The 24104-nt window shown below is 53.2% G+C and overlaps 3 protein-coding genes across 16 annotated transcripts; 2 read left to right on the top strand and 1 right to left on the bottom strand.

Annotated features, from left to right (window-relative positions):
* Positions 1–114: 114 nt before the first annotated feature.
* On the top strand, positions 115–4399 carry LOC118578637 (ceramide-1-phosphate transfer protein). 8 transcript variants are annotated; one of them, XM_036179748.1, is made up of 5 exons: positions 115–396; positions 1714–1771; positions 2094–2270; positions 2414–2548; positions 2782–4399. In XM_036179748.1, exons 4-5 carry the CDS (start codon positions 2427–2429, stop codon positions 3308–3310), a joined length of 651 nt encoding a protein of 216 aa, XP_036035641.1. In that variant the 5' UTR covers positions 115–396; positions 1714–1771; positions 2094–2270; positions 2414–2426; the 3' UTR covers positions 3311–4399. The 8 variants fall into 8 exon arrangements, with proteins under 8 accessions (XP_036035641.1, XP_036035640.1, XP_036035639.1 ...); XM_036179747.1 differs by having other exon boundaries at positions 115–793; positions 2098–2270; XM_036179746.1 differs by having other exon boundaries at positions 115–793.
* A 1287-nt stretch (positions 4400–5686) lies between these two features.
* On the top strand, positions 5687–11149 carry Tas1r3 (taste 1 receptor member 3). Of its 2 annotated transcripts, XM_036178188.1 has the most exons (6): positions 5687–6767; positions 6883–7183; positions 7266–8069; positions 8197–8394; positions 8502–8622; positions 8808–11149. In XM_036178188.1, exons 1-6 carry the CDS (start codon positions 6442–6444, stop codon positions 9773–9775), a joined length of 2718 nt encoding a protein of 905 aa, XP_036034081.1. In that variant the 5' UTR covers positions 5687–6441; the 3' UTR covers positions 9776–11149. The 2 variants fall into 2 exon arrangements, with proteins under 2 accessions (XP_036034081.1, XP_036034082.1); XM_036178189.1 differs by lacking the exon at positions 5687–6767 and having other exon boundaries at positions 6936–7183; positions 7333–8069.
* Dvl1 (dishevelled segment polarity protein 1) lies at positions 10622–23135 on the bottom strand. Of its 6 annotated transcripts, none has more exons than XM_036178195.1 (16): positions 21948–23131; positions 16562–16631; positions 16299–16420; positions 15973–16076; positions 15589–15727; positions 15363–15456; positions 15223–15292; positions 14997–15136; positions 14842–14918; positions 14685–14752; positions 14399–14551; positions 13698–13829; positions 13432–13599; positions 13143–13349; positions 12381–12419; positions 10622–11927 (listed from the first exon to the last, which is right to left on the bottom strand). In XM_036178195.1, exons 1-15 carry the CDS (start codon positions 22115–22117, stop codon positions 12409–12411), a joined length of 1725 nt encoding a protein of 574 aa, XP_036034088.1. In that variant the 5' UTR covers positions 22118–23131; the 3' UTR covers positions 10622–11927; positions 12381–12408. The 6 variants fall into 6 exon arrangements, with proteins under 6 accessions (XP_036034088.1, XP_036034085.1, XP_036034083.1 ...); XM_036178194.1 differs by having other exon boundaries at positions 11865–11927; positions 15916–16076; positions 21948–23135; XM_036178192.1 differs by lacking the exon at positions 12381–12419 and having other exon boundaries at positions 14474–14551; positions 15916–16076; positions 21948–23135.
* Between the last annotated feature and the right edge of the window lie 969 nt (positions 23136–24104).

Below are 24104 nucleotides of genomic sequence, written 5' to 3'. Positions count from 1 at the left end.
CGCAGGCGCAACGGCCAAGAGACCTGCTTCCTGTAGTCGCGCCGGAAACGCGGGCCGATATGTCGAGTTCTAATTGGATGACCAGCAACCAATTGGGATGGCGTGGCTGCGAAGGGCGGGGCAGGGGCTGACCCTTGGGCTGCAATTTAAGACTTCTGCCCAACCGCAAACTGAAGCGGTCTCTTAACAAGCTCCGGGCCTGAGAGCAGCATGGGGGCGCCTACCTGACGTGATCCAGGCCGCGAAGATGCGTAGACAGCCGGAACGGACAGGCAAAGATTCGGCTCTCACAGCAGCCTAATTGTAGCTTTGGTGAACCCTCCCCATCACTGGCCTCTGCCGCACCCTTCCCGGAGTGGAGACCAGCCAGTCACCTGCCACAGGAATCCGTCCCAGGTGAGATTCGCGGACCTCCCTGAACTCCCTGCTACACTACACCTGGGTGTATCTGCTGTGTGCTAGCTTGTGGGCCTACTGCCAGCTGTCCACCCTGTCTAGCTTGATCTTCTGTAGGAGGCTTAAATGTGCCCTGCATCACCTTCCGGGAGCTGATGAGTCGCCCTCCCTTCCTGTTCTTTCCTGTTTACCACGGACCGCTCTAAGAGGCTACTTGGCTTCTGGCTTAGGCTCTGGGCAGGAAGGCCTGGCTACAGGATTGTTAGGTGGCCAAAAAATGAACTGTAGGGGGCCTCAGAGGCTATCTGCTCAGTACACAGGCCCTAAGAGAGGGTTGTGTGTCAAGATTCTGGCCGTCGCCATCTTTCTGAGACTGTCCCTGACGCGTGAACACAAGGTGAGCCCATCTCCAGGGTCAGGGTCTGGAACTTATAACGGGCATCCAGTCCAACCCATGGGGCCATATCACCACTTTGACAGCCTCACTCAAGGGCAGGAGACATGCAGACCACATTCCCAGAGCTGAAGGACTGAGTCATAGGACCATGTGAAGGCAAAAAAAAAAAAGAACTTGCACACAGATCCAGGTACTCTGGACGAGGACGGGTTTTGGGGGCCCTGATGGTAGCAGTTAGGGCAGAGATCCAGCACTAAGGGACAGAGGAACCTCCAGAACTGGTGGTGAGTGTTCATGCTGGACATAGGTGAGATGCAGCCACATTCCACAGGGTTGGCCCTGAACACCAAGACAAGGCACTTAGGGTACCAGGGAAGGTGGGAGCTGGAATCTTGGAGTTATCTATTCAAGGTGTGAGCACAGAAGGAGCATGGGGCACAAGCTTGTAGTTCTAGCTACTCAGGAAGCTGTAAGATTGAAAGTTAAAGGCCTAGTCAGGTGTGGTAACTCAGGAGGCAGAGGCAGGCGGATCTCTGTGAGTTCAAGGCCAGCCTGCAGAGTGAGTTCCAGAACAGGCTCCAAAGCTACACAGAGAAACCCTGTCTCAAAAAAAACAAAAACAAACAAACAAATTTAAAAAAAAAAAAAAAAAGTTAAAGGCCTGCCTAGGCTATTCTCTGCCCAGCATACAAGAGGCTCTTAAGCTCAGTCCCCACAACTGAAGATAAATAAATAAATATGGGAACTAGAATGTTTGTGGAATGACTGTAAAAATGCCTACAGAGGTTGGGGATTTAGCTCAGTGGTAGAGTGCTTGCCTAGCAAGCACAAGGCTCTGGGTTCCATCCTCAGCTCTGGGGGGAAAAAAAAAATGCCTACAGAATCCAGAGCTCCACCTTACCTTAAGGCCTCTATCCTAGATCACTTCCAGAATGTTCTCTGGAGCCAGTGGGAGGACTTAACAATCCTTCGTGTGTGGTAAGACCTTTGGCCCAGCTACCCTGTTGTTTGGGAATGCATACCATTTTAACAACAGGAGTGTCCATCTCTGTCTAGCAGATGCCAGCCCACAGCCTCTGCTTTAATTTGCCCTGATCAAGGAAGGGAAAGCCTGTCTAGCCACCCTTTCCACTCCCCGTGTGAGAATCGCTTGCTTTTTTAGAGTCCTGATTTTTGTTGTGGCACAACTTCCCATCAGAATGCTGCCCTGATACAGTGGGGTCCAGGTGTGGCCAGGGTCCAGGACTATGCCTGCCTTTTAGAAACTATGCCTTCCCCTAATGTGTGAAACATGCTCTAGGAAGAAAAGAAACAGAAAAGCAAGAAGCAGATGCAAACAGTGCAGGAACTGACCAGATACTAGCCTGAAGGGCAAGGAGCAGCCATGTCCAGATCTGTGGGTACAGGATCCGTCAAGGGCACAGCAAGGTCAAATTGGCTTGTGAGAGAGCTTGCAGCTCCTGAGGAAGGCACTCAGGTAAAGGGATGATTCTCAGCAGGTAGTTTCAGCACCCCCACTTTTTCTTTCAAATCTTCTTTTCAACCCCTTCTTGAGAAAATGAACCACATAGTGAGCTAATCCAGCATGATGACTACAAGTTCTGTGTAAAACTATTTCAGCCCATGTTGGAAGATGGATGGCCCAGAGACAGATTTCAACCTTAAAGTCGTCTTGGTCAGCTTCAAGCAGTGTCTCACTGAGGAGGGAGAGGTGCTGTTGGACCACTATATCGCCAGCTGGAAGGGACTAGTCAGGTGCGTTTATTGGGGCTGCTGAAGATAGTGGCTTTGCCAGTAAGAGTCCACATGGGACACTGGCATCCCACATGGCACAGGGGGCATGGGAGCAGCTAGCAGAGTTTCCATTCAGCCTTCCTGCCCTTACCTCCAGACAAACAAGTGCTCTAGCAGATTGAAGGTAATGTCTCCTGCATTACAGGATAGCTGCCAGTCTAGGTAGGGCGTCAAATTTATACTTCCTTGCACAGGTTTCTGAACAGCCTGGGTGCCGTCTTCTCATTCATTTCCAAGGATGTGGTCTCAAAGCTGCAGATAATGGAGCGTCTGAGGAACAGCCCACAGTATGAACACTACACTAGCTTGCAGTCCATGGTAGCCTATGAAGTGGGCAACAAGCTGGTGGATATAGATAGAAGCTCCCGTTCCCGATACCCTAACTCAGGCTGCCGGACTGTGCTGCGCCTACATCGTGCTCTGCACTGGCTACAGCTGTTCCTGGAAGGCCTGCGCACCAGCCCTGAAGATGCTCGTACCTCCACACTCTGCAGTGATGCCTATAATGCCACACTGGCTGCCTATCACTCCTGGATCATACGTCAAGCTGTCAGTGTGGCTTTCTGTGCCCTGCCCACGCGCAAGGTCTTCCTCGAGGCCATGAATGTAGGGTCTTCTGAGCAAGCAGTGGAGATGCTGGGGGAGGCCCTACCCTTCATTGAGCATGTGTATGACATCTCCCAGAAGCTCTATGCTGAGCACTCCCTGCTAGACCTGCCTTAGTGGTGGTACCCATACTGTGTGGGCTTCTCCTGCTCAGAACTGGGCTTGGGCAACCTGGGACTACCCCCACAGCAGTGCTTTCTGGATGCTACTGTCATCCCTGAGAGGTGAACTTGCTGAAAACCACAAGCTGTGAAAAGAAAGGTGACAGGCAGCTGAACCAAGTGAGGTGGCTGCTAGTCATGCTCTTGGTCCAGGATGAGAAAATTGAACTCCAATTTTGCCCTTTACTTTAGTTATGTGTGTGTTCAGTCGGGCCTTATTGAAATCCAGATGGCAAATAGAGAAGATGGGGGAGAAGGGTTATGATCTACCTCCCATGTGTGTAATCCGAAATGGTATAAGGGCACAGGACCCTGGAGCTGAGGTTCTGTCTCCCTCATAGTCAACATGCCCAGCCAATATGTATCCTTCCTGTGCCCATCTTGAGCCTGAGACATGGCACTAGTGCCAGGCAAATAGCCCTGGGCTTACATGCCTGGGTCTCATATTCCAAAAGCTGTCCTTGGGTAAGATGGAGTTCCTTTGGCAGTGGCACAAGCACTGAAGACTTTTCCCTGCCCTTCACCTGCCTCCTTGTTAGCCTCTCTGCATATGAAACAGCCCTTGTCTCCTTGGAAATGAAAACCATCTGAAACTGCTAGCTGAGACTTCCTTAGGAAAACCTGCTCTGGTCAGTGCAGCCTGTTTCATAGCTTCTGCAGCATCAGCCTTCAGAAGGTGGCCTCCTGTGGTGGTGCTCTTGCTGTACATGCACCCCCAAGATTCTAAGATGTCAATACTAATTGGCCAAACCATTGTTTGGCCTCTCTCTAGCTACCCTTGCTGCTCCTGTCACCATGGTACTCAAGTGACATAGATAGAACAGAACTTGTGGAAGGGGGCTGGGCCCCCTTGTCTAGCTGACAGGTGACCATACCCAGAATGGTTGACACCCAGTGTATAAGACCCTAACCTCTCCCACTGGGTCTTAATGTTAAACCCTGGACAGTGTCCCCAGTGTAAGTGATATGTATAAATGCATACTTTGGGACATATCTCTTTCCTCAAGAACTATATTTCCAACATAAATAAATTACACCTACATGATTGGTATGGCAGTCTAGGATGGGTCACAGATGTGTCAGGTGCCTGATGATGGGGGGAAAAACATAAAAGTACCAACCCATATGGGTAGGGAGGAAGTTAACCCTAGGGATAAGACTGAAGCATGTGTCCCCAATCCTGAAGCTCAAAGGGCAATATGAACCATGAAAGCATGAAACATGTCTAGCCAGCAGCCAGAACTGAAGAAGTTGCCATGCACTTGTCCCTAATGTATCTTAACTTGATCACACACATACTGAGATCTGCATTATCTCCATTTTACAGGTAAGAAAAGAAACACCTGGGCCACCTACCTTGAAGGGCTAGGTTGGAAAAAGGTCTGAAGATAATCAAACACTGACAAAACTGGGGAGAAACTAGAGCTACTTTCTACATAACATCAACCTAGACCATAGGTTACATAATGAGTGGTGTCTTCCTGGTACTCCACCATACCCACCTGATCTGCTTAGGCTGTATTTATCCAGCCATGTCTATACCCAGCTAAGACCTAAGGCCACCTAGTGCTAGCCAAGGCTGATGATTTCAAGAGACTGGCCAGAAAATAAGGATGTAATAGCAGATAGATGTGCCACATACAGATTCATGATGTACACATGTTAATAAGCATGTGCACGGGCTTTGTAGACATCCTCACAGGGCAGCAGGGAAATGCAAAGATTATTTCCATAACATCTGCTGGATGTCATATGACATTGAGATTACCCAGGCTCCCAAAATTACCCAGGCACCTAGTCCAACAAGAGTTAACAGCCTTCCTCATGTTTGGGTGCCAGAAACCTGCTATGTTAACAATAGCTCCCTCACATCCAGACTAAGTGGAAATGTCTTAGCTGGGGTTACTATTGCTGTGATGAGACACTATGACCAAAGCAACTTGGGAAGTAAAGGGTTTATTTGGCTTACACTTCTATTTCACTGTTCATCATTGAAGGAAGTCAGAACAGAAAAACAAGGTAGGAACCTGGAGGCAGAAGCTGATGCAAAGTCCATGGAGGGGTGCTGCTTACTGGCTTGCTCAGCCTGCTTTCTTACAGAATCCAGGCCCACCAGCCCAAGGATGGTAGGTACCCCCTACAATGAGCTGGCCCTCCCCAATCAATCACTAAGAAAATGCCCTCTGGGGTTGGGGATTTAGCTCAATGGTAGAGTGCTTGCCTAGCAAGAGCAAGGCCCTGGGTTCAATTCTCAGCTCCAAAAAAAGAAAAAAAGAAAATGCCCTCTGGCCAGATAATATGGAGGCATTTTCTCAATTGAGTCGGCCTCCTTTCAGATAACTCGAGTTTGTGCCAAGTTGACATAAACTAGCCAGAACAAGGGAAGAGGCTAAGAAGGAATTGTTGACTGCACACAGGCACACACCTGGCCCCAAGAGCTGCAGGAACCTATTTGTTTATGGCCTTTTCTCATTTTCATGGACCAGCTGTGAGCATTCTGCTGAAGGAGGTACCTGCATTCCTGCCAAAGCCAGAGTGTTTACATCAAGGATCAGCAGAATGGGCAAGGGTCTCCACAGCTTCCAGAACCCCAGCAGAAAAGCTAGGAGACCCTCAATGAGTGTGCTCCAGGATCCAGGCAGGTTGGGACACTCAGGAACTCAGCCCCAGATCTCTCTACCTCACCTGAAGGTTAGAGCCCTGGCTAGCCAGCTGTCTGCTGTCACTGTTGAGGAACCACCTCTGTAGCCCCTGCTTATTGACAGTACTGCCTCAGATCAGAAGCCAGAAGGTAAAAGGTGTCTCTGTGCTTACAAGTATAGCCCTGGTGTCCCCCTTATTCCACGCTCAAGGGTAACTCTGGGACTCTGAATGCTTCTCCATCTTCTTTACAGTCTTCCAGGCTGCTCTAGAAATGAAGGGCTCTGAAGGGCTTGGGCCCTTGGGCATAGGCAGGTGACAACACCAGTCAGTGGTCACAGTTGGTTTGCTGGGTCTCTTGGACAGAGAGCATATTAATGGTATAAAGATGAGTCCAGTATACACAAACCATCAGGTCTGAGTTATTGAGCATATCACCGGAGTTCCATGGGGCTTGGCAGCCAAACACAGCAGAGTTTTACTAAACAAATTATCTGCTCCCTCCCCCTGGACTCACCAGTATATCTGGGGCTCCAGCCCAGCACATCTACCTACTGTCTCTGCTGGAAGTTTCTACCTACCATGCCAAGCCTGGCTGTTCTGAGCCTCAGCCTGGCTGCTCTCCTAGGCCTTGGGATGGGAGCCTCCTTGTGCCTGTCACAGCAATTCAAGGCACAAGGGGACTACATACTAGGTGGGCTATTTCCCCTGGGCTCAACTGAGCAGGACACTCTCTACCAGAGAACACGACCCAATGGCATCCTGTGCACCAGGTATGGACCCTAGTAGCTGGAGTGGGGGTGGGCTTGAAGCTTGGTAGCCTTGGGTCTGCAGTACTCCCAAGCTGGGGATGAGGTGGTGACCACCTGCAATTCCATGTGGCCTCAGGTTCTCACCCCTTGGTCTGTTCCTGGTCATGGCTATGAAGATGGCTGTGGAGGAGATCAACAATGGATCTGCCTTGCTCCCTGGGCTGCGCCTGGGCTATGACTTATTTGACACATGCTCAGAGCCGGTGATCACCATGAAGCCCAGTCTCATGTTCCTGGCAAAGGTGGGCAGTCAAAGTATTGCTGCCTACTGCAACTATACACAATATCAGCCCCGTGTGCTGGCTGTCATTGGGCCCCACTCATCAGAGCTTGCCCTAATTACAGGCAAGTTCTTCAGCTTCTTCCTCATGCCACAGGTGAGCTCACCTCCTTTGTGTTCCCTCAACCAAATGTGTCCATTGGGCTCTCATATCAGGAGGTGCTTCTTGATCACCATAGGTCAGCTATAGCGCCAGCATGGATCGGCTAAGTGACCGGGAAACATTTCCATCCTTCTTCCGCACAGTGCCCAGTGACCGGGTGCAGCTGGAGGCTGTTGTGACTCTGTTGCAGAATTTCAGCTGGAACTGGGTAGCTGCTCTAGGTAGTGATGATAACTATGGCCGGGAAGGTCTGAGCATCTTTTCTGGCCTGGCCAATGCACGAGGTATCTGCATTGCACATGAGGGCCTGGTCCCACTGCATGGCACCAGTAGCCAACAGCTTGGCAAGGTGGTGGATGTGTTACACCAAGTGAACCAAAGCAAAGTGCAAGTGGTGGTGCTGTTTGCCTCCTCCCGTGCCGTCTACTCCCTTTTTAACTATAGCATCCATCATGGCCTCTCACCCAAGGTATGGGTGGCTAGTGAATCCTGGCTGACCTCTGACCTGGTCATGACACTACCCAATGTTGCCCGTGTAGGCACTGTGCTTGGGTTTCTGCAGCGAGGTGCCCTGCTGCCTGAATTCTCCCATTATGTAGAGACCCGCCTTGCCCTGGCTGCTGACCCAACGTTCTGTGCTTCACTGAATGCTGAGTTGGACCTGGAAGAGCAAGTGATGGGGCAACGCTGTCCACAGTGTGACCACATCATGCTGCAGAATCTGTCATCTGGACTGATGCAAAACCTATCAGCTGGGCAGTTGCACCACCAGATTTTTGCAACCTATGCAGCTGTGTACAGTGTGGCCCAGGCTCTTCACAACACCCTACAGTGCAATATCTCAAGTTGCCCCACAGCAGAGCCTGTTCAACCTTGGAAGGTAAGGGTAGGGTTTTTGCTGGGTGTATGCCTGCTCATTTAGGAATACTGAACTACCAGACACAGCTAAATCCGGTCTTGACTGGAAAGGATCATGGGTCAGCCTTACCCCCCACTCCACCCCACAGCTCCTGGAGAACATGTACAACATGAGTTTCCATGCTCGAGACTTGACACTGCAGTTTGATGCTAAAGGGAATGTAGATATGGAGTATGACCTGAAGATGTGGGTGTGGCAGAGCTCTACACCTGCATTACATACTGTGGGCACTTTCAACGGCACTCTTCAGTTGCAGCACTCCAAGATGTACTGGCCAGGGAACCAGGTAAGGACAAGATAGGCAAAAGCCATGGTAGGTACAGGCTTGGGATTGCCTGTGGGTCCTGGGCCAGTTCTAGCCAAGGGGAGCATAACCCAAGGCTTCATGTCCAGGTGCCAGTGTCCCAGTGCTCTCGGCAGTGCAAAGATGGCCAGGTACGCAGAGTAAAGGGCTTCCATTCCTGCTGCTATGACTGCGTGGACTGCAAGGCAGGCAGCTACCGGAAGCATCCAGGTGAACCACCTTCCCTAGATAGTCTACAGAGCTGAGTTGGGGGCAGAAGCATACAAGCCTGGCAAGTGCCCCTCTCCCAAGGCTAACGCTGAGGCAAGAGCCTGGGGAGGGGGACTGGGCTGGGAAATTCTGTCTCCCATCACCAGCACCCCCCCCCCACTTTGCTTTATTTTCTTTTACTACAGATGATTTCACCTGTACTCCATGTAACCATGATCAGTGGTCCCCAGAGAAAAGCACAAGCTGCTTGCCTCGCAGACCTAAGTTCCTGGCTTGGGGAGAGCCAGTTGTGCTGTCACTACTCCTGCTGCTTTGCCTGGTGTTAGGCCTGACATTGGCCTCCCTGGGGCTCTTTGTCCATCACTGGGACAGCCCTCTTGTTCAGGCCTCAGGTGGGTCACTGTTCTGCTTTGGCCTGGTCTGCTTAGGCCTCTTCTGCCTCAGTGTCCTTCTGTTCCCAGGACGGCCAAGCTCTGCCAGCTGCCTTGCTCAACAGCCATTGGCTCACCTTCCTCTCACAGGCTGCCTGAGCACACTCTTCCTGCAAGCAGCTGAAATCTTTGTGGCGTCTGAGTTGCCACTGAACTGGGCAAACTGGCTTTGTAGCTGCCTTCAGGGATCCTGGGCTTGGCTGGCGGTACTGCTGGCCACTCTTGTGGAGGCAGCACTATGCGCCTGGTACTTGACAGCTTTCCCACCAGAGGTGGTGACAGACTGGTGGGTGCTGCCCACAGAAGTACTGGAGCACTGCCGTATGCGTTCCTGGGTCAGCCTAGGCTTGGTACACATCACCAATGCAACATTGGCCTTCCTCTGCTTCCTGGGCACTTTCCTAGTACAGAGCCAGCCTGGTCGCTACAACCGTGCCCGCGGTCTCACCTTCGCAATGCTAGCTTATTTCATCACCTGGGTCTCCTTTGTGCCCCTCCTGGCCAATGTACATGTGGCTTACCAGCCAGCTGTGCAGATGGGTGCCATTCTACTCTGTGCCCTGGGCATTCTGGCCACCTTCCACCTGCCCAAGTGCTATGTGCTTCTGTGGCTGCCAAAGCTCAACACTCAGGAGTTCTTCCTGGGAGGGAGCCCCAAGGAAGCAGCAGATGAGAACAACAGTGGTGGTGGTGGTGGTGGTAACAACTCAGGAACACAATGAATGACCCCTGACCCATTGATCTTACCTTTAGTGATCCCAACCCTAGTAGAGACCTTCCAAGTCAACAACCCCCAGAAAGTACTTCAACCCGAGACTTGAGACACTTAACTATAGACTGACTCCAAGTTATCCATTGACCTTAGCCCCACAGTGACCCCCATGCCTATAATATGCAAGATGGATCCTATTATCTCACCTATCCTTCAAAGGCAAGATCATCCTTGATCCTATTATGCCCTACCTAAGGCCTTCCCAGGTGGCTGGGATCCACTATCTTAGAAAGTGGACCACAAAGTGTTCTTTGGGACTCCATAGACATATCTTGAATTCAGGAATGCCCTAGGCAGACCCTGGGAGAGTAGACAGTACTATCTGGCTGAACATGCCCAGTCTGGGCCCTCAGCACTCTGACCAGGCATCCCAGAAATAGAAGGCTGGGCATATACATGTACTGGGACAAAGTAATAAAGTTAGCAGGCAGAGGGCACTCAAGAGGTAAGCATCTTCCAGCCGCCTCCTCCCTTCCTGGCCCAGCCCTAGCCCATAGGAGAAAACCAAGCCACTGCTAGCACCTTGGACAGAGCATAAGCAAGGGTAAGGGTCAGCACCGTGGCCAGCACCGCCCCACCCAGGACCCCTAGAGTCAGCTCCTAGTACCACGGACAGAAAAGTTGCCTACAAGACCCCTGTTACTGGCCAGCACCAGGGACAGAGCCACATGACTAAGTGGACAAGAGTATCTTCCAATTCCAGGCAGGATCAGACCTGGGTCAGTTCTGGGCTGGCCCCCACACCTGAATCCAGAAACAGCTTAGCTGGAGAAAAGAGAAACAAGTCACACATCAGTCCCATAAAATTAAACGCCTTTTAGTGTTTAAAATAGCATTTACACAGAAGCAGCATTTACACAGAAGCAGCTCTATTTGAACTACCCAGTTGCTCAGACTTTGACATAGTATCTACAGTGCAGATGTGTGGGGCTGCCATGCCAGGATGCCATGGCACAAGCTGGTGGGCAGCTATCAGGATAGCAATGACAGGGCAGGATCCCATCTCTGCAGCTATTATGTGCACTATCACCCCTCCACTGAGGCTGAGACAGTATACAGGTGCCTGGCCTCTTGTCTCCAGTACTAGCCATCCTCCACATACTTTCCGTACAAATTGTGTTGTTATGTGCTGAGTACCAAGTGGGGAAAGGGACATGCACCTGCCCCCATCAGGTAACCAGCTGCCACCTTCAGAGCAGGCATGCTAGCAATAAATAAATAAGTTAGATCCCATGTGGGCAACCAGAGAAGTTTAAGGGCTCTTTCTAACTCCTGAAGAACCCCACCTTGGCCTGACAGGTGAGGCCCATGAACTCAATGAGAATCAGCCTGGGCCCCTGTGCACAGTTCTGAGAGAGTTTGGGGGTGAGGTGGGGCACAGGGCCCACGAGTCTTTCTTGTGCTAAATGGAGGTCACTTCCAAAAAAGGAACCAGAAGGTGGACCCTGAGACTTGTGCTGAGGACCTGAAGACAGATATGTCTCCTCACAAGACTCTACATGTACTTGAGCTACAGAACAGAACAGGCAGAGTGCCACGCCCATATCTTAGTAGAAAGGCTGCCACCCTCAGCCCTTCTTCCGTAGCCTGCTCCCTCTGCCATGGCCCATACCCCACAGTTCATCCTATCCTGGCTAGCCACCACTAAGGCAAGCCCACAGAGATCCTGGCACAGCAGGACCACAGACTCTTGCCACAGGCAGCACTGAAAAAAACAGTGGTTGATGGTCACATAATGTCCACAAAGAACTCACAAGGGTTTCCCATGGCCTTTTGGAAGGATTGGCGGCTACCTGTAAGTTCTGGAGGAACAGCAGCCAGCTCCCGGACAGGTGGCCCTCCAGGTGGCCCACCCACTACTGCATAGGCCTTTGTCAGGGAGTGCAGTGGGGGGAGCCCTGGGGCAACAGCCGAGGTCTGACTTCGAGGGCTGCTGCCACGACTAAGCTGGCTGACAGGACGCTCCCACCAGCCAGTGCTACCAGACCCACTTGGTGCCGTGTGATCTGATTCACTGCCACTGCCCCCAGCTCCAGCTGCCCGGCACTCCTCTCGGCCTGGGGTCCGATGGCTGCTCCTTGTGGACCCACTGCTCTTGCTGCCTGGGAGAAGGGGAGGGACAACAGAGTCAGCACCAGGCCTGGCCACTTCCAGAACCACCAGTTGTTCCCAGACAGCCAGGGCAGAACCTGGTGAGCTTGGGGGTGGTAGGGAACGGCAGCCATGCAGATACCAGGAGCAGATGAGAGGCAAGGAGCTAGGGGCAGCTGCAGACAGGAGGGATAATGGGGGCCAGCTTGGCACCCCACACCTAACCCCAATGCTTGAACCAAGGGCTGATGTTACAGCTGAGAAACTAAGATACCAGTGAAGGCCCTGTATGCCCAGCATTCCCATTAGCCATCCTGGGTTCACCACCCAAAGACCCACTGTCCACCCAACCCAAGGGCCCTGGTCAGCTCATTTTCTTAGCTTCTGTCCTGAAAGTGGTGAGAACCTGAAAACACGTGCTGGCTGGGGACATGCTGAGAGGGACACAGGGGGACCTGGCTTACCGGCCCGAGGGTCCACTCTGCTAGTCCTTCAGTCTAAGGCTTGCTCAGCACAAAGCAAGGGATAGCACAAGTCACACACCAGTCCAGTGCTCACCAAAGGCCAACTAGGACTACTGTGGGCCAAACTGAGCTTGGGTGCATGCAAGGGCCTGTCCAAGGTCAATAGTCACTCAACAGCTTCCCCTTGGGCATTGCCACCCTGTGGCCCAACCTATCCTTTCTCCCATCTTATATCCTCAAAGTTGACTGTCTTTCTCCAGACCCTATAGCATGGCTACTGTGCCCCACTCTGCCTAAGACCTCTGCTTCAGCCCCTCTCCTCTTCAGGACACCCACCCTCGAAGATCTTCACTATCCCTGAGATATACTCTAATGGCACTGTTTGCTGTTCCTGTCTGGCACTCTGTTGGGCTACAAGTACCTTAATTGATAAAGCCCATCCTCTTAGCTTAGGGCCTAGAGAGTAACCCTAGTTGATGCCCTTGGCTATTCTCACCCTCATTCTTGCCACATCATCTCCTGGCCTCTTGCCTCTGCTACCTGGAACACCAGGCCTGTTCACATCAGGCAGTCTTCCTATTCCCAAAGGCCTCTACCCATAGAACCAAAGTGAATCCCCACATAAGCCCCCTCCCTGCCCCACACTGCCTCTTGAAGTGGGACCCACCAGGACCCAAACACACAGCAGGAGCACAGAGGACAGCAGCAAGGCCAGGCAGAGCCAGGGAGTGGGAGTGGAGGAGGGGTTGGCATGACACTCACCTTCACTTTGCTGACTCCCAGCACTGCCACTGCCATAACTGAAGCCAGGGTCCTGGTAAGCAGGTGGGAAGCAGGGCGGGGGTCCTGGGTACTGGTAGGGGTAGCCTTGACCCAAGGGCCAGGGTACAGATGGGTGGGGCAGTGGGGCCAGTGTGTCCTGATCTGAGGCTCCACTGGAGCCACTGTTGAGGTTCAGGGATGCAAGGTCTGGCAGGGAGGGAGGGGATGCGTAAGTTAGGGCAAATGGATGAGCCCCACAATAACCCCCACCAAAAGAACCCCTACTCACTACTGCACAGGTCCCCAAAGACATAGTAGCATTGCTCAGAGAAGGTGATCTTGTTGACTGTGTGCCTCAAGAAGCCGTGCTTCAGCATACTGCTGGCATACTTCCTCGCCTCCCTTCGTTCTTTGAAGCCCTCCACGTGTGTGTACAGCCAGTCCACCACATCCGCCCCTGGCCACAGGCCCATGAAAGTCAGGGTAGCTGAGCCCTGGGAAGCTACAGCAGAATGAAGAACAGACTGGGCCCTTCCCACACAGCCAAGGACTCACCAATGACAGCATTGGCAATGGTGATCTTAAGCCACATGCGGTCCCGGATCTCCAGTCCTGAGTCTGGCAACTGCATGACCCGGACAATGGCGCTCATGTCACTCTTCACAGTCAGTGGTGCCTCCTCAAGCTCTGCAAGGCACAGTTCTCTGAGCCCAGGCAAGCAACCAACATGCAGGGACTGAGTTCTGGGCTGCCTGAAGCTGGGAGCCCAGGCTCACAGCATGGACCTCCATGGAGTTGGGAGCAGAGGATAGGATCAAACCTCTATCTCCCACCCTTGAGAGGTATCTTTCATCAAAATCTTGAGCTGAAACTGGGATATTCTCCCCAGCCCCACAGTCCAAGTACATACAGGCAAGCCAGTCCCCTTCCCTTCCCCCATGGACACCTCCCTGGAGAGCTCAAGCTGTTAGTTATGTTAAGCAGCAGGAAAGCAAAGCAGAGGCTACCATGTCCTCCCAATCCTCAACACAGGCTTGACAGAACCCTTCAATGTATCCAGATGGCCAGTATGGCTGGGCTATCAGAGATGGGTACATGTATCTTTGTGTACATATTTGTGAAAGTGTTGGTGACAGGCACATCATATGTGATGGATCCCAAGAACAGCTCTGGTGAGCACCAAGGCTAAAAGCTAGGGCGGACCCTTGTCCTTCAGCCTCAGTTTCCTGCTGGGGCTATTGTAAGCTGCCACTTACGTGGGGCGCCAGGCACTGAGCTGGTTAGTGAGGAAGAGCTGGTGCGTGTGATGGCGCTGGAGCAGGGACTCGTACCATAGCGGGGCAGAGCACCCGTCAATGCTGCTGTGTGGGACAGCCAGGCGGCCGGGTCGATGGGTCGCACTGGGTCAGCTGGACAGTTACCACATGGCAACAGATGACAGGTAATAGAAAGTAGGGGGACAGCACAGAGGCAAAGAAGAAAGACCCTTCAGACTGGGCCTAGGAGCCCTACCCTACCCCACCCCTCCATGGGGTCACTCACCCCTTGGGATGGTGAAGTAGCTCCGAGGGGTTGGGTCCCAGCACTTGGCCACTGTGAGGCTGATGGGCCTGTAGAGTTCAGCAGATCACATGGGTGAGGCCTACACAACCCCTCCTATCTCATACCCTTCCCATCCCCCACATGGATCCCCCCTCACCCCGTTTGGGATACGATCTCCCGAAGCACCCGCACAGCGTCATCGTTGCTCATGTTCTCAAAGTTGATGTCATTTACCTATGGGGTTTGTGGGGTCAGGGATTGGTGGTGGGATGGGGGTGCATCTTGTCCCCATAGTCCCCACATGGCTCCCACCTGCAGCAGCATGTCGCCTGGCTCAATGCGGCCATCAGCAGCCACAGCCCCGCCCTTCATGATGGATCCAATGTAGATGCCGCCATCACCCCGGTCGTTGCTCTGGCCCACGATGCTGATGCCCAGGAAGTGGTGCCTCTCTGCAGGAGGGGCCATGAGCAGGCCCCAAAGGCTCCTAGGCTTGTACCTACCCCCACCAAGCACCCACCAGCCCATAAGGCCTCACCCATGTTGAGAGTGACGGTGATGATGTTCAGGGACATGGTGGAGTCGGTGATGCTGCTGAAGGAGGATGCCTGTGGAGGGACCCAATGAGGGGCTGTGTGGCACCATTCAGAGCAGATACCCCACCCACCTGCTGCCTACCCGGTCTGTCTGCCTCAAACGCTGCTTTCGCCGACGACATTTGTGCTTGCGAATTAGCCGAGAGGAGGTGCTCTGCTCTGTAGAGCTGCTCAGCCTGGAGCAGGAGACCAGAGGCAGGAACAAGAGGCCAGATGTCAGATAAGCACAGGGCACAAATATGTATAGCCAGCCAGCACTCATAAGCATGAATCTCTAGCACACACAGACATATGCACATGCCACCTACCGGCTTGTGTTGTCCTCCTCATCTGAGTCAATAAAGCTGCTAGATTCCAGCTCACTGCTCAGTACAGTGGATGCACTGTCTGGAGGCAGTCCCAGGTCCCGTCGCCGGTCCCCCCTCAGGTGCCCATTGGTCCGGGCAGCTGCAGGGATAGTAGGGTAGGAGCTGACTGTGGGACTTCAGCAGTCACAGAATGAGGGTGGCCTGTGCATTCCAAGCTTATGCAATGACTCTGAGGCCACAGGAGGTAGTAGTACCAAGTTGGGACCTCTACCCTAGGACCACTGATTGAAAGAATGTGTGGAGCATTTGCAAGGGCTTGCAGTATACCAAAGGGATTCCAAGGGAAGTCTGGGATCCAGATCTGGGCAGGCACAGCCATAGTACCCTCATCACGGTTTCGACGTCGGGCTCGCTCCCGCCGGTGACTGACCATGGACTCTGTGCCTGTCTCATTGTCCATTCCATCACGGCTACTGGCAACATTTGGACTGCACAGATGAGAAGTAGATAGAATTGGGCAGACCAGTTTGCTGGCAGCCAGTATCTCAAATGCTTCTTAGTTCCCAACCCACCAGATAGGACCCCAGTTCTAGAAGATGCCTCCCACCCAGCTGTAGGCCCCCTCTGTTGTCAGCTTCACTCTTCCCAGGTAGGTCTTGGGTAGCAAGTACCCAGCAGTGGCAGGTCTCTGCCCCTGCTAGGGGCCTTACTGGAAGGAGGGGGGCCTGGAGTCCCCAATGCCGCCTGTCCTCTCAAGGGGTGGGGGCAGGTCTGTGTGGCTGTCAGTGCCCTGGGACCCTGCATCCGAGTGAGCGCCCTCAGCCAGGACCAGCTGTGGAGGGAGAATGAGGCCCTGGATGTCCATCTGCTCCAAGACCACCCCTACAGACACCCAGGGCAGATGACAGTTTGTCCAGTTACTTCTCCCAGGAAGACCCACCTGCATCATTCTGGTAGGGCCACCCAGACTCACCCAGGACACCACCCGGCCATTGAAGCAGGGCAACTTGGCATTGTCATCGAAGATCTCCTCCTTCACCACCCTGTGAGCAAACAAGGCCCTGAGGTCACCTTACCTTGGTCCACCAAGGACACTAAGAGACATAACCCATCCTTGGAGCTAGCAATGGGGTACCGCCCAGGCCACATATGTTATCACTGAGGGTTTACCTAATGCATTCACTTCTTAGGAACTCTGCTGCTCTCCACTGGCCTCAGGCCCCTAACCCTCAGCACTGGGGTAAAAAATGTAGAGAGTTCATGGAACGGCAGCCTAGGACTCCTGTTCACTTCCAGAGTCAGCATCTAGCCCTAGACAAGGCTAAGAGTTTCTGGGAAAGACCCCAATTCTTCAGCTTCCTTAGCCCCAGGATTTACCTCAGACCTGTCTCTAGCTATATATGCCTGTGAACCCAACAGCTGCCTCACCAAAACATATGACACTTGAGGCTCCTCTGGGGTACTTCCTTATTTTGGGGAGTAGCTCTATGATCCAGGTGCCTGGGACAGCCTATGGCCCACTGGCTCCTGTGTTCATCTTCCCAGCACATACCCTCTGTACCTTTCTGGAGCACTCATATGCCCTAGTCAATATGATATGCATCTCATGGTGCTCCATGCCCTTGGGACCCTAAAGTTCCTTCCATATTCCCCCAGCCCAGAGCAGGGCCTAGACCACAGCAAGGTACAAGGACTACCAACTCCTTGTATAGATGTGAGAGAGCCAGAAGGATATCAGCTTCTGCTGCCCTTTAAGCCATCTGCCCAACTAGAAAGACACAGTGGACCTCATGCACAAGGTCAGTCCCAACTCTAAGAGGAAATGGTTGGTTTCTATCTGAGGACCTAGAAGGACATTCAGGGAAAGAACTAACCAGGCCCTGGCTGTATCTGACCACACCCACCCCTGCTTGTCTTAATGCTGCTTCCCTGGTCAGATTGGTTAAAAACGACCCAAGCTCACCTAAGCAGGATACAAAGGGTTAGGGAATGAGACCTGGGAAGGAAGCCAGAAAGCCTGAGGTCAGTGTTCAAAAGGCATGGACAGTGGCCAGGACAGGTCAGAAGGGGCAGCTGTAAGGAGCAGGCCTCCACCTATCTCCTCAGGCCCTAGAATCCCCACCCCCTCATCCCAGTACTCAGCTCCACCTAGCATAGTGGGATTTTCCACACCCAAAACTTGAGTTCAATGGAGATGGGAAAACAGACTGGTCCTGGAAGTGCACCTGGCAGGAAACAAGCTTGTGGCTTAATGGGCCCAATGCCAGGGGCAGGGCCACCTCTGCCTACTGCTCCAGGCCTATTGGGCAGCAGCAGATTTCAGGGAGCACAAGCAGGGCAGCATCCCATCCTATCTAAGGAATGAGGCCCTTGTCCACCCACTTGCTTGGGTAGAGACCCAGGGCTGAGGTGGCAGCAGGAGAGGGGTAGCCTGAAGGTATATCCCAACCACTTTTCTGATCTCACCACTGCTCCCATGTGCCAGGAGGGAGGGCCCTGATCCAAGGAAGCAGGACCCCAACAGCAAATAGAATCACTTCTCAGAACCCCTAATATCTGCTGCCCCCAATCACAAATCACAGCTCTGTGGCTTGCTCCACTTAGAAGCCTGGGCCAAGCAGTCACAAGAGAGGCTGCCATCACAGGAATACCTGGGGCTGCCCAGGATAAGGTGAAGTTTCTCTTGAGGATGACAGGGCTCTGCCTGTGGCAGCTGGTAGACCAGGGCCTGCAAAAGGCCAGCTGTCTCTGAGTAAACCTAACAGCAAGAGAAACCCAGACAGGAATCTTCACCTTACCCCCCAACCTCAGCCCCAAGTGGACTCACAAACAGCCTTTTCCCTGCCACACCCAAGCTCCAACCCTCTCTGACTCACCCATAGAGAGACATATGAGTAACTCCTAGCACCCACAATAGGGCCTGCCTGGATCCCCAGCAGGCACTGTGTCCCATCCAGAGCAGCTAGAGCCTACTCACCAAGAGATATGGCTAATTTGAGGACTTTGTGACTTCCAACCCCTACCAAGACACCCTTCTCCTTAGCCTTCCCAGCCTGAGCAACCCAAGTCCTGCTTTCTAAACCTAGGTGTCAGGGCAATAATGAAGGCCAGGGGGCCAGAACAGTAATGAGAGGGTGGCACTTGCCCCAGACCCCAGAGATAACCCTGGCCCTTCCCCACCCTTGACTAGGCAAGAGGTAAACATCACAATGCCCATGGCAGAGACAGAAGTAGGCACTACAGGTATGTGATGCTGCCCACAGCTATGGTCTAGCCTCCTGGGCACTCTATAACAAGAACAGAATGAAACATAGCCAGACCTCTGCACCACTCTGCGTTTTGTGTGCCTAGCCTCTCAGGAGATAAGCTGACCTCAGTGTGTCTTCACTGACTCTCTGCACAGCTACTCAGGGCAACCCTGTGGGCATTTTGTCCCAACCTCAAAATTCCTAGAGAGACCCTTATGGCCCCTGGGCTCTGCCTGTTACCCCAGTGATCTACCCCAAGGAGGAAATCTGCTCTAAGGTAGGATCTTTGGAGCCCAGCACAGCTTGGCCAAAAAGGACCCAGGGTTCTTGGAGGTCACAGTAACACAGAGACTAATGCTAATAACCCATCCTATGTGACACTGAGCCCCAGAACATGGAGTCCCTCCTCACAGCTCAAGGAATGTATTATAATTACCTAGACTCTCGCAATAAATACTAGGGAAGCACATGGAACACAAAGTCTAAATCAATGACCCCAGGCAGCGCTACCAGCAGGCAAAGGGAGCCCTCAGAACATTGTCAATAGGCAGAGGATCCCAGAGCCCATAGGCTCCCAGCCCTTACCCTTGCCTACCTCTCTCCAGCTCAAGTACCTCTATCTCAGAGATTGAAAGGCTGGGGCAACTGTCAGGCAGATGAGCTCAGTATTATATCAGGCAAGCAGCAGCCTCCAGGCAGACAGGAAGCACCCGCCTTCAAGCTGCCATGCTACTCCTAGTAGCAGGGACCAAATGTACTCATTCCACTACCATAGACTAGACCCTCCATTGTCACCCGATCAAACATCAGACACTTGCCTGGGGCCCACCAGAAGCCTGGACACCTTGTTACTAAGTCTTGGGGGTCTAGGGTCAGAACAAAAGCTGCACATAAGTGGGCATGGAACAAAGACCTTTGCCTTATTGGCTAGAGATTCATGTTGGGAATTGAGCCCAGACCAGGGCAGACTCTGCTCCTTACAAAGTAGCCAACTTTGGTTTGGAGTGGGGCAGGAAACCTAGACTCACTAGGATATTCCTCACGGACTCTATTCTGAGGCTACTTGCCCAGCTCAGCCCACCCTGCTGAGCTTCCCTCTCCCAACATTAAGCTACTTTATCCTGGTATCCTTGGAGCTCTGTAGGTGGAACTCAGGCAAGGAAATGAGGGATGCAGTTATGTGGGGAGAGGGGCTGCTTTTCCAGGCTCCCAAGGCCACTGTGCCATCAGAATACCAGGTCACAGTCAGGGTGAGGCCTACTGACATGTTGCTTGTGTCTTTCTGTGTCATCCTAGCTCAGACTCTACCTCTTAACTGCTCTGCCTCCTAGTTCTTCTACACACCTAGGATACCTAACTTGTACCTCTGAGCTCTCTGCTAACTCCATACCTCATGCCCCAGCCATTCCCAACCCACCCAATACCCAGATCAATATCCAGATCTACCACCCCATCTCCTTAGTCAAGGCACCTGCAGGACCTCCTGCCCACAAACACAGCTTAGTGGGGACCCATGTGAGCTGATACTGGGTTCCTATTCTTAGCCCACCCTACCCAACATGGATATCAAAGCAGAGGGACAAGTACCTTCAGTAGATACCCAGAATATATAGTAGAAAGCAGCCCAGGTCTGGGTCTACTCCTCACCACTCACACCCTAGGGGTACAAGTTTGTGAGAACATTTGTGACTGATGATTTTTAGCTAAAATAGTAAATTTAATCCAGAGATGCCCTGTCCCTGACAGAAGAGACCACAGAGGTGGCCCAGCCAGAAGAGTTGGAGAAGACCAATCTCCAGAGCACAGCCCTCCAGCCTCCAGGCAGACAGGAAGCACCAGCCTTCAAACTGTGGGGGGACATGCTCTCCTTTGCTTTTTCCTGGCAGTTGGGGCACAGGGAATGAGTAGGCAAGAGAGTTTAGTTGTCCAAACCAGATTCAGCCCTGCCTAGATATCCAGGGCCAGAGAGAGGTCCAAGCTTGACCTAACCCATGGGCTGCCCAAGGACCCTGCAACCATAGAATCCAGGAAACAGTCTCAATGTCAAAGCCCTGAGATGCAGCCACACAAGGGCGCCAAGCACACCTGCTCCACCCACAGGGCCTGAGTATGCCCCCACCTCGGGCACTGCCAAGCCATGGACTCAGGTTTCTGTGGCTATGCCCTGTCAGGCCTCTGTTGCCCTGCCAGTCCCTGGCTCACTGTCCCAGAGGCCCAGCTTAGCTCAAGTAGGAAGTCCCTTCTCCTGAACAGCCACCACAGGAGTGCAGCTAGGAAACACACTACCTTAGAATCTGGCTCAAGTCAGAAGATAACCTGAGCACATCCCAGGAATGCAAATGCTATGTGATTCAGAAAGGGCAGAGGCACAGGAGCCAGGAACCAAGAGGGCAGGCTATACTGAGTGAAGCTTCTTAGTCTCCAGTGACCCTTGATCTCTGAGGCCTTGCCACAGGGATTCTACAAGTAGGTTTTTCTTCAGGCTTCAGAAACTTTCCTAAGCTCCAGAAAACAGATGAGTGCCTATGACCCACCCGTTCCATACTGCCCCATCTCAACTGGAAGATCCAGTGGGTGCTGGGAGACACAAACCCCCAACCCTTCTCCTTGATCCCAGCCCCCATAAACTGCACATCCTCCAGGGCAGCCATGAGCCCCGGGTTTCCACCCATAGAAAAGGAATGCAACAGGCCCTGTGCTTGACTAGAGAAAGGGGGTGTGTGTGGCTTTGAGGGTGGCCTTGACACCCAACCTGGGCCAGCTGGACACAGGGGCTCCACTGGATGGCGGTCAGGAAGCCTGGGCCCTTGCCTGTCCATCAAACAGAACTCTCTGGCCTACCTAGAGGGTAGTCAAGGACTCGGATCCCTAGCTTGTCACAGACAGGTGAGTACATACAACAAGGGTCACCAAGGCACAGAGGCTCAACCTACACCTGCTGTAGATGCGCGGCAGGGTTGCCGGCGCCGGGGACGCTCTCTGACGTCCCCAAACCCGAAAGCCCTGCCCACGCAGACAGGTGCCAGCTAGTGCCTGTGCAGAGACCCGGCAGCCACCGCACACGCGCGGGAAAGGGCCAGCACTCCCGCCCAGGCCGCGCGGCCCACTGACCCGAAGTCCTGGTCCATAGACTTGAAGAAGAATTTGTAGGCGTGCACCGGCCGGTTGCTGAGCACGTTCTTGAAGTCCGCCAGCGTGACGCGCTCGGGAGCTACGGGCAGCTTGACCAGGTACGGCGTCTCCTCCTCGTCCATGTGGTAGATGATCTTGGTCTCCGCCATGGCGCGCCAACAGGGACGCGGAACCCGCGCAGCGTCAGGGCCCGGCTCACCTCTTGGACGCGGGGCGTCCTCCCAAACCGCCGGCCCGCGCCCCGCCCGGCCGCCCCGCGGCCCCTCTGCGCGCCCGCCCCGCCCGGTCCCAGCTCGCACCCGTTCCCCGCCTGTTGCCCCGCGGCCCGCGGCCGCCCATCCACTGCCAGCCCCGGAGCGGGCGCCAGGGAAGCAGCTCAGAGGGTTATTGCCGCCCACCGCCCCCTCGGGCTTTTCCAAGAACAGCCTGGTGGGGTTGAGCCCGAGGCCACCAGAGGGCGCTCCAGAGCTGGTGACGTCACTAGACGCCCGTAGCGCAGGTGGGGCGGGGCTACGCACGCGCAGTGAGGGTTCGGGGTCGGACTAGGTTTGCACAAGAAGGGACCAGGCGGGTTCTGGAAGCCTAGCAGCTAGTTAGGTCTCTGTTCAATAGCGTGGGGCGGGGCTCTGAGTTCCCCTATCCAGGAGCCTTACCCTGCGCTCGCCTAGATTCCTAATAGGCAGGAAACCGTGCTGCGTCTAGGTCAGGGGTTTGTGGGCAAATGGCCACGCTCGGCCCCAGAAGGCAAGAGGGATCCTGAAGAGGATGAGCCCTTTGAGCCAATAAAATCTGCCTTGGGGTAGAGGAGCATCAGCGGGCTAGATCAGTCCGGTTCTCCGACCCAATCCCAGTGCCCGGAATCTGGAGGCACTGGCTACTCTGGGGTGCTTCAGGCTCTCCCCAAGAATTTAAAAATACCTATGTCTAGCTCAAGACAGCGAGAGTCTTACTGTGCCCCACGCTAATCAAGAGCTCAGTTCTTATGCCTACTGCCTTGTCCCATCGGATCTCCCAAGAAACTCAAATGAGTGAATATGAGTGGTGACGCAGGTGTGCGTACGGTGTCCAGGCAAGGCCCAAGCTGCGAGTGAAGCCAGAGGGATTTTGCCTTGGGCATTGTAGATCAAAACAGCCAGGTGTCGCTGGGCGGCGGTGGCTTCTGCCCTTAATCCCAGCACGGCAGATCTCTATGAGTTGGAGGCCAGCGGAGTTCAAGGCCAGCCTGGTCTACAGAGTGAGATCCAGGACAGGCACCAAAACTACACAGAGAAACCCTGTCTCGAAAAACAAAACAAAACAAAACAAAACAAAAGCCAGGTGTCGTCCCGAGGCCAAGGAAGACCAGGATGCCCCTTACTTAACCTGTAGAGTTAACCCAGTAGCCTTACTGAAGGCCTCCCCTACTCCAGGATGGCCAAAGGCCCTTTGCTGGCCAGTAATAAGAGTAGGGTAATGCATAGGATACTGGTCAGTGATAGAGACAAGGGGTGCCTATTGTGATCTCAAACCATCCCCAGACACTATGCCAGCACAAAGACCCCACAACTTCCTGGAGGACCCAGAAGTTAGACAGAAGGCATTGAATGTATACTAAAAGCCACTGAAGTCAGCCTAAGCAGAGTTCTTCCCTTTAATCCCTTACTCCCAAAAGAGGCCTGCTATCCTAGGAACCCATACTACCTTTGCTAGCAGCTGGCCCTCTTCTTTGAATCTTTACAGAAGTAACCTGAAGAAGCCAGGCAAGATGGCTTCAAAGGGTCAGCTCAAGGGGGAAAAAGAAGACAGTCCTTTTTCTGAGTGCCTTCTGGCCAGACACAAGATGCTACTGATCGGGGTTGGGGTTTTAGCTCAGTGATAGAGCACTTGCTAGGGTTCAATCCTCAGCTATTAAAAAAAAAAAAAAAAAAAGATGCTACTGATCTATTGATCAGAAGCACTCATATTCAAGGGTCCTCACAGCCCAGACACCCTTAGTTCCCATCTGACACCACAAATAATAGGAACTAGAAGCCAGAGGCCTGGTAGGAGTCTTGGTACTAATGCTGATGCTGACAGGGGCAGGTTGGATCACTGTAAAAGAGGTGGATATGAGGCCAGAACTTGTGCCTTTTTAGGAGTGGTCTTATCTAGCACTGA

This window comes from Onychomys torridus, chromosome 2, assembly GCF_903995425.1.
Source record: "Onychomys torridus chromosome 2, mOncTor1.1, whole genome shotgun sequence".
Classification (NCBI taxonomy): Eukaryota; Metazoa; Chordata; class Mammalia; order Rodentia; family Cricetidae; genus Onychomys; species Onychomys torridus.
The sequence above is the reverse complement of the archived record's forward strand: the minus strand, read 5'-3'. Positions and strand labels throughout refer to the sequence as shown.

Coding starts and splice junctions, on each gene's coding strand:
- Tas1r3 (XM_036178188.1), top strand. CDS start 6,442: ATGGGGCTTGGCAGCCAAACACAGCAGAGTTTTACTAAACAAATTATC. Junction 7,184..7,265: donor GCTTCTTCCTCATGCCACAG/GTGAGCTCACCT, acceptor TGATCACCATAG/GTCAGCTATAGCGCCAGCAT. Junction 8,395..8,501: donor TGTACTGGCCAGGGAACCAG/GTAAGGACAAGA, acceptor CTTCATGTCCAG/GTGCCAGTGTCCCAGTGCTC.
- Dvl1 (XM_036178190.1), bottom strand. CDS start 22,117: ATGGCGGAGACCAAGATCATCTACCACATGGACGAGGAGGAGACGCCG. Junction 16,077..16,298: donor TCCAGGCCCCCCTCCTTCCA/GTAAGGCCCCTA, acceptor TCATCTGTGCAG/TCCAAATGTTGCCAGTAGCC. Junction 15,457..15,588: donor GAGGAGGACAACACAAGCCG/GTAGGTGGCATG, acceptor CTCCTGCTCCAG/GCTGAGCAGCTCTACAGAGC.
- LOC118578637 (XM_036179753.1), top strand. CDS start 2,427: ATGGATGGCCCAGAGACAGATTTCAACCTTAAAGTCGTCTTGGTCAGC. Junction 2,549..2,781: donor AGCTGGAAGGGACTAGTCAG/GTGCGTTTATTG, acceptor TTCCTTGCACAG/GTTTCTGAACAGCCTGGGTG.